At 49.9% G+C, this 14,173-nt stretch overlaps 1 protein-coding gene across 2 annotated transcripts in view; it reads right to left on the bottom strand.

Moving 5' to 3' along the window:
- Positions 1–14,173, bottom strand: part of RASSF5 (Ras association domain family member 5) — an 81,364-nt gene that overhangs the window by 24,965 nt on the left and 42,226 nt on the right. Inside the window, exon 1 of one of the 2 annotated variants that reach the window (XM_030813098.1) lies at positions 6,930–7,452. The exons of the other annotated variant lie outside the window; for it this stretch is intronic. Within the exon in view, the coding sequence (XP_030668958.1) occupies positions 6,930–7,049 (120 nt within the window). The 5' untranslated portion in view covers positions 7,050–7,452. Of the gene's footprint in view, positions 1–6,929; positions 7,453–14,173 lie in introns of those variants that run through there. 2 annotated transcript variants of the gene reach the window in all.

Raw genomic sequence — 14,173 nt, forward strand, 5'->3', positions numbered from 1 at the left:
TTGGGTGAGTTCCAGGTGGTCCTGGAGGAGGTCGTCTCTCTGACCCCTCCCTAGGGGAAGTCCTTATGGTTTAGAGAACTTGGGAGCCAATATCTAGAATCCCTACTAGACCCATGAGAAACTAGTAAAAAGGGTCTGTTCCCATGCAAAGAGGCAAGGGACTCTCAGCAGGGAAGATAAGGACACTCACATGACAACAGTGCTTGCTGAGGACAGGATGAAGTACCTGAGTCTGATGATTGAAGTGACTTGGCCATAACCTCTTAGTGGCTTGAGCTGGATGGGAACGGAGGACTTCATTTACAGTTATTGCTGTGTGTCTTCCCTTACATCATGTGCCATCAGGATCTCAAAGGGCTGTCACCCAAACAGCCTTGAAATAAGAGTTCAGCTTGTTGTGATGAGACTAGCAGAGAAAGCTCTGAGCAGGACCCAGGGGGCCTGACTCCTCAAATCTGTCTCTACTGAGCTGTGTGACCGGGGGCAAATCCTCTTCCCTCTCTAGACTTCAGTTTCCAGCCTAGGAACCTCTTAGGAATCTGTGACACATTCTCTTCTTGCATTCCAATTGGGGTAAGCAGTCAATTACCAAATATTTCCTAAACAGGTGGTTCCTAGATTGCAGTATATATGAGAATCACCTGGGAAAAGCATTAGACAAGCAGAGTCCAGGGTCCCATCTCCAAAGATTCAGGAGCCAGTAGCTCTGGAGTAGGGCCCCTGAAACTCCATTCTCAAAGAGTAGTTCTGGTGCAGGTGGTTGAGGCCACCTTGACGCAACACTGAAGGTTTCAGATGCTACAGAGAAACCAGAGAATTGCTGAGTGAGGAAAAGCACCCGTCCTCAAGGGATTTCCAGTTTAGATGGGGGAGACAGGACCCAATCCCAAGAACAGAATATCCTCAGTGACAGATGAGAGAGAGGTACAAGGTCAAAGAAACAGAGGTCGTGTCCTTTACCAAGCAGGTATGAGCAGCTTCCCAGGTGCCTGGCGCAGAAACGGTGGCAGGAGGCATGCGTGGCAGAGACAGCTAAATGCTCACTCACCACAACCTGCTTCCTTTTCTACCAGGGCTCACAGCTGTACTTCACTTCCCAACCTCCCCTGTGGTTAGGTGTGGCCACGTGACTGAGTTCCAGCCAATGGCCTGTGGGTGCAAGAAACACCCACCATTTCCGGGTCTCGCCCACAAGCTTCCCATGTGTTATCCTGATCCCCACCTGTCAATCTAACTTTAAGTAAAGGGGGAAATAAACCTCTGATTATATTCAATGACTGAAAAGCAGGGGTTGTTTCAAGTTAGTCCATCCTGATTGTACAGGATGCAAGAGAGAAGATGCAGCAATTCAACCCAAGCAGTATTTGGTCAATACTGGCTTTTTTTTTTTTTTTTTTTTTTTTTTGAGACGGAGACTCACTCTGTCTCCCAGGCTGGAGTGCAGTGGCGCGATCTCGGCTTACTGCAAGCTCCGTCTCCAGGGTTCACGCCATTCTCCTGCCTCAGCCTCCCGAGTAGCTGGGACTACAGGCACCTGCCACCACGCCTGGCTAATTTTTTCTATTTCTTAGTAGAGACGGGGTTTCACCATGTTAGCCAGGATGGTCTTGATCTCCTGACCTCATGATCCGCCCACCCCGGTTTCCCAAAGTGCCGGGATTACAGGCGTGAGCCACCGTGCCCAGCCAATACTGGCTTTTATAACCAAGTACTTGGTGTTGTTGGACCTGAAGGAGATGCAAGTTCTGATCTTATAGCGCTGACAATACTGGGAAGGGCCAGAGGAGGCAGCGGGCAGTGAATCCCACCAGTGTGCAGTTTGGACGGTATCTCTAAATGAGGCTATCTGGAGGCTGTGCCGTCTGAAATCTCTTCTGGGACTTGTCTTGGGCCATGTAAGCCTTTGAGACGCACACAAAAAACAGTCAAATGGGCCAATGGTTCCAAAGATTCTTGTTTTATTTTTATTGCTCAAATTTGGAGCTAACTTATTTTTAGTATTCTTTTCTTTTCTGTCATGCCAAGGTGGTGAGGGGCAGGTGCCATGCCTGAGGCCTGGGTGTGCCTGCTGCTAGCAGAGAGATGGGGACCTCCCCAATTGTCCCAGGGCTGTGGGGTTGGCTAGTGTCCCTAGAGTACCACAGGGACCCTGTCCAGGGAGGAGCTGACTGGCCAGGCAGGAGGAGATGGAACAATTACAGGCAGGGAACAGGGAGTAGTGTAGGATCTGACCTCCAGGACCCTCTTCCTCTTGCATCTTCCTTGAAGAAAAAGAATTCAATGGTGTCACTGTAGGCCCAAGAAAGCCTAGGCAGATGGGGGCATGGGAGTGTGTTTTCTATGTACTTAAGTATAATATTTAACCATAGGCTGGGCGCAGTGGCTCACTCCTGTAATCCCAGCACTTTGGGAGGCCGAGGCAGGGGTTCACCTGAGGTCAGGAGTTTGAGACCAGCCTGGCCAACATGGTGAAACCCCGTCTCTACTAAAAAAAAAAAAAACAAAACAAAACTTAGCTGGATGTGGTGGTGGGCACCTGTAATCTCAGCTACTCAGGAGGCTGAGGCAGGAGAATTGCTTGAACCTGGGAGGCAGAGGTTGCAGTGAGCCGAGATCGTGTCATTGTACTCCAGCCTGGGCAACAAGAGGAAAACTCCATCTCAAAAAAAAAAAAAAAAGCCGGGCGCGGTGGCTCACGCTTGTAATCCCAGCACTTTGGGAGGCCGAGGCGGGCGGATCACGAGGTCAGGAGATCGAGACCACGGTGAAACCCCGTCTCTACTAAAAATACAAAAAATTAGCCGGGCGTGGTGGCGGGCGCCTGTAGTCCCAGCTACTCGGAGAGGCTGAGGCAGGAGAATGGCGTGAACCTGGGAGGCGGAGCTTGCAGTGAGCCGAGATCGCGCCACTGCACTCCAGCCTGGGCGACAAAGCGAGACTCTGTCTCAAAAAAAAAAAAAAAAAAAAAAAAAAAAAAAAAATTTAACTGTAGATATAGTCAACCTTCTGTTCTTCGTATCCACAGAGAAAAACACACATGAGGAGGAGTCTCCAGTGGGAAGATAGATGTTTATCTATTTACATATTTCAGTTGTAGGATAGACACCAAGAACTTTTAAATCACTAAAGTTGTAAGATTACAGGGACTACCTGCTAAAATCAAGTGTAGGGTCAATGTCCCCTTAGCTAGCATGCCTTAAGGAATGGAGGGATGGGAAGGACCTTTCAAGACCTGACCCAGCCTGAAGTTGAGTGTTCCATTTTGTAGAAGGTTCTGAGAGGACAAGACCTACAGTCTATCCTGGGTCACCTACTGAGTAGGAAAAGACCAAGAAGAAGAGCACTTGACAAGGAGTCCTGGAGGGATGTTAGTCCTGGCTTTACCCAAAGAGATGTGGGGCCTAGTGACGTCCTTCCACCTCTCTGGGCTTCAGTTTCTCCATCTATAAAGCGAGGTGCTCTGACATTCTGCAAGCAGAAAGCTGTATTGTCCTCAGAGCACTCACCGCAATGCTCTGGGCCGGTGCCAGAGTCCTGGGGTCCCAGAGCCTGTTTAACATGCAGAGAGTTCAGAATGCCCGTGTTCCTGCTCAGATGTCAAAGCCCTAAATGGCCACCACCTGTAGGCATTTGGGAAACTGATAAGAATGGAAGCTGGCCCCACTTCCAGGGTCAGATCCCTGATAGGAAAAAAATGAACAAATATGAGGGATGGACAGAGGGCCTGGCCTAGCTTCACAGTCACCAGTCCTACAAATCACCAAACCCTGTCTTTTGTGGGACTAAGGAAGAAAATTCTCTGGCCTGGGAGGCAAAAGAGGTAAGTTCTAACCTTGGGTCCATCAAAACCTTGTCCTGTGACCTGATAAGTCCCCCTACCCATCTAGGCAACACCTTAGATTGAGGTAACTGTGATGGTCTTACTGAGACCATCTACGTCTGCCCTGCCGGAGCCCACAGGCTGGCTCTCCCCCAGGCCCCATTTGTGACATGCCTGACCCAGAGAAACACGATCTAATTGTGCCTAGCCAAGTAGGAAAGTACCAGGAGAGTACTGCCTCAGCCTCCTAAAACTGTGGTGTGATTCAAAACCAAGTCCCCGGCCCCTCTCAAAGGAGGCGCGTGGGCCCAGGAAACTGCCATTTTCTGAAAGGAGAGACCAAGCTAGGGCCCAGGGCCTGGTGTCCCCATCTCCCTTGCTGTCTCCTGACCTTTAGGCACCCCCTTCCTATGACATGGGGAGACCTTCCCCACCCCTCCGACCTCTTCCCAAAGGGCACTGGAGAGGAGTCTTGGGAACTCCTGGGACTGACCAGTGGCAGCTCCCAGGTGGTGGCATCGCACAGCAGCGAGGCTTCCCTGAAGCTCTGTTCCAGCCAGGCACAGACTGAGCAGCCACACAGGTTGTTCTGACAAGGCTATTTATAGAAGCAAGCTCAGCCCTTCCCAAATGAGGGCCTCAGTCTCTCAACGACCGGGAAACACATCAACTCCTTTCCTTGGAGACAGGAGAAAGAAATTCTCTTAGGAGCTCAGGCGTGATCTCTCTTTGGGTAAAAATAAAAGCACTGTAAGGGGTCAGAATGGGGTTGGAATAGAGCAGAGCTCTTTAAAACCCTTTCCAGAAGTGATCCAAGGGAGAAAAGAGAGTGGAAAAGTGTCACTGAAGGTAAAAAAAGCACCTAGAAGAATGAAAGACTGAAACCTTTGGAGGACGCTTCCCCAGCTCAGCCTGCCTCACCCTCCTCAGTCCACCCCTGTACCTGCTCACCCAGCCCTGCCCCTCCCTGGAGAGTTCTGTGCTGAAGGTCAGCCTGGTGCTGAGGAACACTGTCCCTGACCTGAATATCCAGTCAAAATGCTTCCCATAAGGATAAGAGGGGCCATGCCCACCACCCTGAAGCATTTATCCCTGATCTCCATCTCTGGGGTTCAGTAAAAGGAGTTTCTTAGAAGGGATTCCTGTCTTCTGAGGGCTTCCAGACTCCAGCAAAATGTCACAGGAAGATATACAGCGGCCTCAAGATACGAGATGGATTCAAGACACAAAGTACAGGAAGTGTTTCTGCAGGGACCAAACCAAAGGTGTATTTTCTGGAGCCAGGCAAGGAAGGAGAACTGGGGGGGAAGAAGGGAGAGAGATGGCTGTTCAGGCCATGGAGCAAGCCATCCCCCACACCAACCCCATCCCAGTGTATTATAGGATATTTCTATTTCTCCCAAGAAATATCAGAAATGGCTATCTTTTCCACTGCCAAGTAAAAGAAACCCCATCTTTGCAGTGCCTCTTCCTCACCTAATTATGCAAAAATCTCACCCTCTGAAACTGAGGGCTTGCAGCCTAGCTGGCAGTGAGAGGCAGGCACGGCACCTAAACTTTGGTTTAAAAACAGGAACCATTTCCTTCCCAGGCAGCAACAAAACACTCTACAGAAATAGTTCAAAACCTCAGCTGTATATCAGAATTACCTGGGGAGCTTTTCAAAATCCTGATGCCCAGACTGTACCCCAGGCCATTTAAATCAGATGCTCTGGGTATGGGAACCAGGTGTCACCAGTATTTTCTAAAGCTTCCTGTGAATCCAGTGTGTAGCTAAGATTGATAACCACTGGTCTAAATACCTAGCTAGCTGGAGTATCTGTGGGGGTATGGGGGGACTTATACCATGCGGCAAGAACCCCACGGGAGGGTGGGACACCTCCCCTCTGCAGCCACGGTGTTCTGCAGGAGCCCCACCTACAGCCAGGGAAAGGGATGCCTGTCCCTTTGCCCCTCACCCTCCGGAACATCCCCTGCTCTCCAGCTTCATGAGTGGTGCCCTGGAAAACAGGTGCTAGTTACAGGGGCCTATTTTAGTTAACTCCTTCAAACATAAAATCACAATCTCTTCTTTGGTTCTTGGGCCTCTTCTCACAATTGGAAGGTACAGTGCATTTGCCTGACTTCAGAGCCCAGGAAAGGCAGGGCCTACAGGCAAGATGAATTATTAACAAAGGAGGCCCCAGAGTCAGGCCTGGGGAAGTTTTTGGTTAATTTGAATTGGTGTAGCACTGCTGAATTAATGATGAGCCTGCCACACACCTGTGAAATATAACAGCTCACTTCTGTCTATAAACAGCCCCTTCTAGGTAACCTCTCTAAGGACCTGGCTTGGAGCCGTCTCATCTAAGTAGCAAAACAAACAAACTCAGCTTTACCTCCACTCCCACCAAGATACTGACAGAAACGAGGCCTGCAGCCAACTAGGAGACTGGCCAGGGCACCCAGGCTTGCTGGGGGTGTCTAGAGGCGGACATCTTTAGGAAACACAAATCATGCCATCAGGAAACACACGCAAGCCCCTTCAGGTTACCCAAACCGACCCAGGAAGTTAAAGTGGTAGCATGACAGCAGCCTAGGCCAGAAGTTTTCGTCTGCTTCTAAAAACACCCTGGACTTCTGCAAAGTTGCTGGATTACGACTTAAGGTGGTTTCTGGCCACTTCAAATACGGAAGTCTCAACCGATGAATGTGTGTTTATGAATGTTTATCAACTGATGAATGTTTATCTTACTGAGGGATTGGGTGGCATTCAGTTTCCATCTAGAACTTCTAAGCTAGGATTTGGGTAGGGGGTGCGGTTATGAGACCCTGCACTCAGGCACAGGTGAACCTGCAGCCAATCTACCAGCCAGGGGCAGCCCCCACGTTCTAGAGAGCCATTTTGAAGAGATCTGGGGATGGAACCGCTGTGAGGAGGGCTGACCAACTGAATAGTGCAGGTCCGTGAAGGGCTCCAGATACGATGCTCAGCCCTCAGGACAACTGCCTGGCCGCTTTCCTGACATGTGGCTTTGTCCCTTTGCTGGAAGCAAGGTTTCCCTTCTAGATTGACCACAGAGGTTATTTCCCCCCACGAAAGGCTCCTGCATTCCATTATTATGTTTACCTTTGAAAGATGTTTGCTCTGCGCATTTCTGAAAAAGGTGGTCTTAGCAGTGAAGAAGCAGTCTTCCAGTTCCTCGTCCAGGCTGCAGTACCCACTGCTCATGCTGCTGTCCACGGTCATCTAGCCCGGAGTTCCCGGCCGAGGCCGCCAGCGCATCAGAGGGGGCCCGGCTTGGGATGCGGCGGAGGGAGGTGGGCACCCCTCCCTGGGCTCCGCTTGGCGTGAGCCCCTAGCTCTGAGCCCCAAGCCGGGAGCTAGTCGGGCAGCGGGCCAGGCAGAGCCGGCGGGCCGCCTGCGTTTCCTTCAGCGGAGTGCGAGCGCCCGGGTAACCTGCTCCTGTCCCCGCGCCGCCTGCGCCTGCAGAGCCCCGGGCGCCCGGCTCGCGCCTCACTCCCTGACTCGTCCGGGCTCTGCGGTTTCGTGTCCCCGGCGCCAGCGCCCTCCCTCCGCTGCTGTGCAGAGCGCCATCTCCGCACCTCCCCCGCCTCCCGCGCCTTTCCTGCCCCTCGCGTAAAGCAGTTCTGAAGCCACTTCCTCTGCAAGGTTCCTCAAAGCCGGCTAGGCTGTCACTGCGCCCCTCCCCCGCCTCCCCGCCGCCTGGGTGCCATCCGCCCCCGTGGCAAGTGGACTCAGGGAACCGCAGGTCATATAAGGGATGCAGGGAAGGAAGGGACCAGGATGGACCCGAGGGGGAACATTCCCTCTGTTCTTCCTTCATCATGCACTTGCTTCTGGAAAGAGCCCAGTCTCATCAGCCCCGGTGACCCGGTGACTCAGGTTCCACGGAGTAGAAGGTACTAGCTATAAGGGCAACACCATCCCTCCTCCCTTCTCCCCCATCCACTTCCTCACCCCCACCCACTCCCTCCCCCATTCGCTGGGTGGGGGAGCCGGGTCAATCGGAGTGGTTAGAGAAGAAAAAAATCAATACCTGCCCTGCCTGGGGAAACAGCAATATTTTAAGTTGGAAATGCCAGAAGAAACTGCAGGGTCACCACAAACACATGCAAATCAGATGCAGAGTTATGGCAACCTAGAGAGCAAGCTGCCTTCCCACCCATAGAACTTGGCCCTCAGGAAGCCTCAGGATACACAGGAGCCTGCAGACACCATCCAGGTTATCTGTGTATCTTCCTGATAGTCTGAGAAAGAGGGGTCTTGGCCAGATCTTGTCATTCCTAACATTGAGGAGGGCTCATTTATATTTTCCCATCTGACTGGACAAAGGAACACATAGGGCTGAATCCTTCAAAGCAGTTAAGACAATTACCCCACAATAGATCAATAGGAGTTCTAGCTACCATTGTTTGAACAACTCTCTGTGCAGGTGATTTATATGCACTGTATCACTGACTCTTTCCAATAGCCTTGAGACAGAGACTGTGTACAGATGAGAAAACTAAGGCTCGGAGTCACACATGTAGAACATGTGTGCTGGGACTCAGCCCTGGTGTGTGCGGCTGCCTACGCCCCTAGTCACTGTCATGTACAGACCCTCAGCAGTGATGAGGCTATTTGGGTGGGCACTTTGCCATCTTTAAATACAGTGGGGGCTGGAGTCCGGGCGGGGAAACAGCCTTCAGAAGCCTGGCTTTGCTACCATGTTCATGGAGTCTGATGGCTCACGGACCCCGGAGTGCCCTGGACGGTGTCTGAGAGGGGTTATCAGGTCTCTCTCCAAATCTGTGTAGCTTTTCCTACAGTTCTGAAACAATCCAGTCCTGGGGAAACACAAAATGGGTGGAAGACTAGACTCAGCCCCCTGGACACCAAGCTGCCAACTCCATCTTAAGCTCTGGCTACCTGCATGAGAAACCCTCTCCCTCTCCCACCTAAGCCAAATCTGTCAGTGCTCAGGAAGGTTTCAAACTGCAGCCCAATTTGGCTTCATCCTCCCACACAGTCTTCTTCCCAGAAGCCTGTGAGTGCCTGGCAGGCACAAACACAAGAGAGCTGAGAGTCAGCACCCCAGCCGGCTGGATGCCCTCGGTGCAGGAGAGCTGTCAATACCAGTAGCTGTCTTCTCTGGCAGGCAGATAAGAGGAGGGAGACGGCCAGCACCAGGGGCTGGGGTGAGCTACCGGGTGTTTGCAGGGGAAGATCTCACATTAATGGGGGTGAAAGTAGGTTCTGGCTTTGTCTGGAGCAATCTTTTTTCAAATGGGTATTTTAGAGGCTGTTTGGGGGGTTTTCCCCAGAGATGTGGTTTCCTGTGATCCTTGGGCCATCAATAACAGCTCACCTGCTTTGTCCAGCCAGCTAAGAAACATGCTTTTCTTCATAAAAATAACCTCCTTGCCCAGTGCGAATCTAATACTTAAGAAAAGAAAAACAGGCCCCAGATTCTCTGTAGCCACACTGTGTCCTTGGATTCACGCGGAGAAGCTCTGCAATGCAACGGCAATGCTGCACGTTCAAAATGTGCAACCTTCACATACAGCTAATAACAACCTATTCAAACACCAAGCCAAGGTACCCCAGGGGTCAGCATGAATCTCTCCTTAGAAGCAACACACCAGATGCCAGACCTGGTTAGGAAAGTTCTCAGGGGCACTGTGTTCTTTTAGGGTACTGCTCCCTGCCATTCCAAACATTATGAAAATCTGACATCTGAATAGGGCCTTTCAAACCCTTTTAACATCCATTATTTCACCCAGGCTACTCTTTTATCCTAAGAGCAGGTACTATGCCCATTTTATAGATAAAGAAACTGAGGGAAGTAACTTGTTCCATCACAGCTCATTACTTTCAAAGCCTCTTGACTTCTAGTTAATGTCTCTTTCCCTACCCTGTCCCAGCTGTCAGTGAATCTAGGTTTGGAAGAAAGCCATGTGTAAGAAGTCAGCAAAACAGACTGTGCTGGCAGGGACTTTAGGACTAGAAGAAATATACAAAGATCATATATAATATACCAAAGTTGGCCAGCCTCCAGGAGGAAAAATCCAGACTGAAGCCCCGGGGTCTCAAAGGAAGGAAGACAGGACTCCCTGCAGCATCTAATGGCCCTGTCTGAACCTCTGAACCTCTTCCCTGTGAATAATCAATAATAGTGATAGCTTGGTCAGGGTAACAGGGAGGGGGCATGGAAGAGTCTGAGCAAGAGCCTTTAAGGCCCTGAGATGCAATCGTACAAAGGATGGGAACTGGCTGTTCTTGTCCCTGGACTTAGGAAGAGGAGGCTGGATCTAAAGCTGTAGCAGCCAGAGCCCTAAATCCATGGCACCGTGCTGGGGTTCAGAAAGCCCCATTGAAATGATGAATGGGCCACTTTCCTAACTCAAAGCGTCAGATGATGAAAGACATTATTTTAAGCTTTTTTTCCTTTCTCAAATGCAATCCTGTCATGTGGCCAGATCCTCCTGTAAGATCCACCCTGTAGTTCTGCATGTAACAGAAAAGCTGTGATACAGGCCTGGACGTCAGGAGCTTGTATTCTAGTCCCAGCTCCAACACCAGCTTGATGTGGTATCTTGAGCAACCATGGACATCAGGTTTCCTCAACTATCCAACTGAAGGGTAGCAGCGGTGGAGATCAGATTTAGGGCCTTATGACCTTATGCTCAGATGTAGTGGCATATAGAGAGGCTGAAAATCAGGGCAAGGTGCCACCCCACCCCTGAAACATTTTGAAATCACCGTTAGCTAGTATGTGCAGGCATTGTACTAATAATTTGTTCATAATTTCATTTAAGCCCTACAACCTATGAGGAAGCTACAGTTGTTATCTATATTTTACAGAAAGCAAAAGGAGGTTAAGGCAAGTTAAGTAACTTGCACATATCCACACTGCTAGTTAACGGTGGAGCCAAATATCAATCCCACTGGGTCTGACTTTAGAACCCAAGTCCTTGAACTCTATACTCTGCAGCCTCATGGTTTACCTCTGTGATTACTCTCATAATAACCACATGCCTGAAATTATAGTCCATTACAAACAAGTTAGGAACCACTTTCTCCATCTGCCTATGCCCTGTCTTCCTTTCAGCTTCCTGGGGTCTTCTCTTCTCCCTTTATGTACCCCTGCTCTCCTTGGGGGTTAAATCTCACCTATGCCAGTGGTATCAACCACACCTAACAGACTAAGGTCTCATAATTCTTTCTCTCCCAGGTATCTCCAGGTGGGCTGAGTACCCAGCCCTTCCTACTGGAGTTTCACTCTCAACGGAGTCAAGATTGAGTTTGTTATTCCCTGCCTTGTCCCCTACCTGCTCCTTCTTTTCCTCCCTTAGTAGTTCCTATCTCGATGAGTGCCATTAACAGAGATTAGTGCAAAGCCTTCCAAGAGTTCCCCGTATTCCTATCTCTGCCTCCTCCAAACCCCCTACCTTTTTATTGCCACAGTTACCCTTCTGAGATGAAGATCTGATCGTGGTACCATAACAACTTCCATTCAGATTTCAACAACAAATTATTGAATAATTACTATGTATCAGGTTCTACTTATTCTTTCATTCATTTAGCAAATATTTACTGAGCCCCTTTTTTTTTGTTTTTTGACAGTGTCTCGCTCTGTCACCCAGGCTGGAGTGCAGTGGCGTGATCTCGCCTCACTGCAAGCTCCGCCTCCCGGGTTCACGCCATTCTCCTGCCTCTGCCTCCTGAGTAGCTGGGACTACAGGCACCCGCCACCATGCCTGGCTAATTTTTTGTATTTTAGTAGAAACGGGGTTTCACCGTGTTATCCAGGATGGTCTCAATCTCCTGACTTTGTGATATGCTGGCCTCGGCCTCCCAAAGTGCTGGGATTACAGGCGTGAGCCACTGTACCTGGCCTTACTGAGCACTTTCTTCAGGCAAGCACTAGACTGGGTGTTTGAGTTTGGGCATGAATAAGACATAGTCCTTACCTTCTAGTAATATACAGTCTAGTGAGAACAACATTGAATAAAACGGTCTACTAAAGTTACTGAATGAAAGTTACACATTTCATTATCTCACTTAATCCTCAGAACCCTGCAAGAAGGTATTTTGCAGATGAATGAACTGAGGTTCAGAGTAAACTTGCCCAAGCAAGTAAATGGTAGAATCAGATTCAAACCCAGAGCCCCTGTAACTTTCCGTTACAATTGTCCTTTCTCCACCGACTCCCGCCGCCTATTCCAAACTCTTGAGCAGGTCCTTCAAGACCCTTCACGGTGCACGCCCGCACAAAATTCGATTCACATTCCCAGAAGCCACCCTTCCCTTTTGTGGCTTAGCTCTTGCTATTCTCTCCTCTGATGTCAAAATCCTCCTCCTGTGTCCTCCCCACTTCCTGACACATATTCCCCAATATCATCCATACCTCCCACACCTTCCATCTGACTCTGAGAAGCATCCTTAACCAGATGTCCTATCTGGGTTGAATCTTAAGATGCTGCCAGCCATCCCTAGGGTAGCAATTTTCAGCGTTCAATGGCTGTGTACAGCAGAGAGCTCGGTGTCTCACCAGATGACTTCCTGTTGTAAGAGGTGAGTGGCGGCACACCATTTAGGTTAGACTCACCCTACAGTCACTTTCTCAGCAGTGCTAACTCACACCACACTTCTGATTGGCTGCCAGGCTAACAGCTTCGATAGGCCTTGACACTGAACCTACTGAAGATAGCTGAGTTACCCCAGTTGTCCACACCCTCAAGAACTCATGTCAGGGTCTGAGTCAGGCCCAGGGGCTCTGTCTTCTAATTTTCCTCCCTAGTGAGAATAGAGAGTGACAAAAGATGTTTCTGATCAACAGCTGTCTCCCTGATGTGCCCCTCTCTGGGCAGGGCCAGTCCTCCAACATCACGGGCAGCATGGTCACCAGGGTGAGATGTGAACAACTATTGCACTGCTACATCTAGCAAGGGGGGTCTTGCTGCCTCTCGCCTCAGGGCTAGCGTAGCCCAGCTGGGGGTCATCTCAGGAAGCCCACTGCTTCTAGGGTAAAAGGGGATAGGCTGTGAGGAGCCCAGAGAAATATCTCCAGGGTTTAAGGATTTCTAGAGAAATATGCACCAGAGCTGTGTCCCTCCTCATGGCCAGGACTTCAGGTGCCTCCTTTTTGGAAAGCATTTCCATTCTGCCTAATCAGAAATACATTGGCGTGGGCTGGCCCATCTGGGGCTGGTCAGATAGGCCTTGGAGAGGCTCCCGTGAGGGCAGCTGTCCAGTGCAGATGAATCACTGACAGCTTTGGCCAGCACTTCTGGCTTCTAAAGTGTGGCAGGAGTCTGTGAAGGAGCCATGGAGAAGGCTGTCCCAGATGGGATGACCTAGTCAGGGTAAGGATGAAGGATGTCCTGCTCAGGGTAACGTGGAGGGAGCGGGGGACTGGCTCCTTCTCTTGGCAGATATAGGTGGGCTGGTGTGCATCTGGCACCTCTAGAATCCCCTGGGAGCAGCCATTAGTTTCTTATCAAGGGAAGGAGTCAGAATAGAAGAAATCAGTGCCAAATTTGGGGTTTGGAAGCTAAGGAAATACTGATTGAGGGACTAGGTGGGGTCTAATGTATTCTGCTCCCTACCCTCACATCTACCAGGAAAGATTAGATGTGGGACCCTAGTTTCTGACTTTTGTGACATTCCTGCCATATCAACTAAAGGTGGTGAGTCTCCTCTCATTTCTGGTGGCCACGGAATAACAAAAGATGCTGTCAATATCAATTGATTGCTAGATCATAAAGTTATTAAGCTATAGAAAGCCAGATTTTAGAGCTGGGAGCGCTAAACTTGCTCCAAGATGGCAGAAAGGGGCTGTCGGCAGCCTTAGGACTGGGTACCAGGGCGGGCACATAGATTTGTGACTGTGCTCAGGGCACAGCATAAAATTCCCATTTTGGAGCGTTACCGTACTTTAAGATGATGAGAGCGGCATTGTTCACACCCATAGCTATCTTGAGGATAATGTGTCTACAGAGGGCAGGCAGCCTGCTGGGCTGAAGGCTCTCAAACACCATGGGGGCAAGGGAAACTATGTTATTTGCCAGTCCTATTATATATATTCCTTGTGGTAGGTGCTGGGAACACACTGGTAAACAAACAAGGTTCATGCTCCATGGAGTTTACAAGTGCTTTTATACCGTTGCCACAACAACCACACTGGTGTCCCCATGTAATAGCTAAGAGAGGTTATGTACTTTCCTAGTGTCATAGTAAGTGGGAGAACCAGCATTCTGAATGCAAAAAACCTCCACGAATCCAAGTTCAAAATCTAATAAAATGAAGGACTTCTTGAGCACCTACTATGTGCAAGGCCCAGTGCATTATGAGGGAGACTAAATGGC

The sequence above is a fragment of the Nomascus leucogenys genome, chromosome 5 (assembly GCF_006542625.1).
Source record: "Nomascus leucogenys isolate Asia chromosome 5, Asia_NLE_v1, whole genome shotgun sequence".
NCBI lineage: Eukaryota > Metazoa > Chordata > Mammalia > Primates > Hylobatidae > Nomascus > Nomascus leucogenys.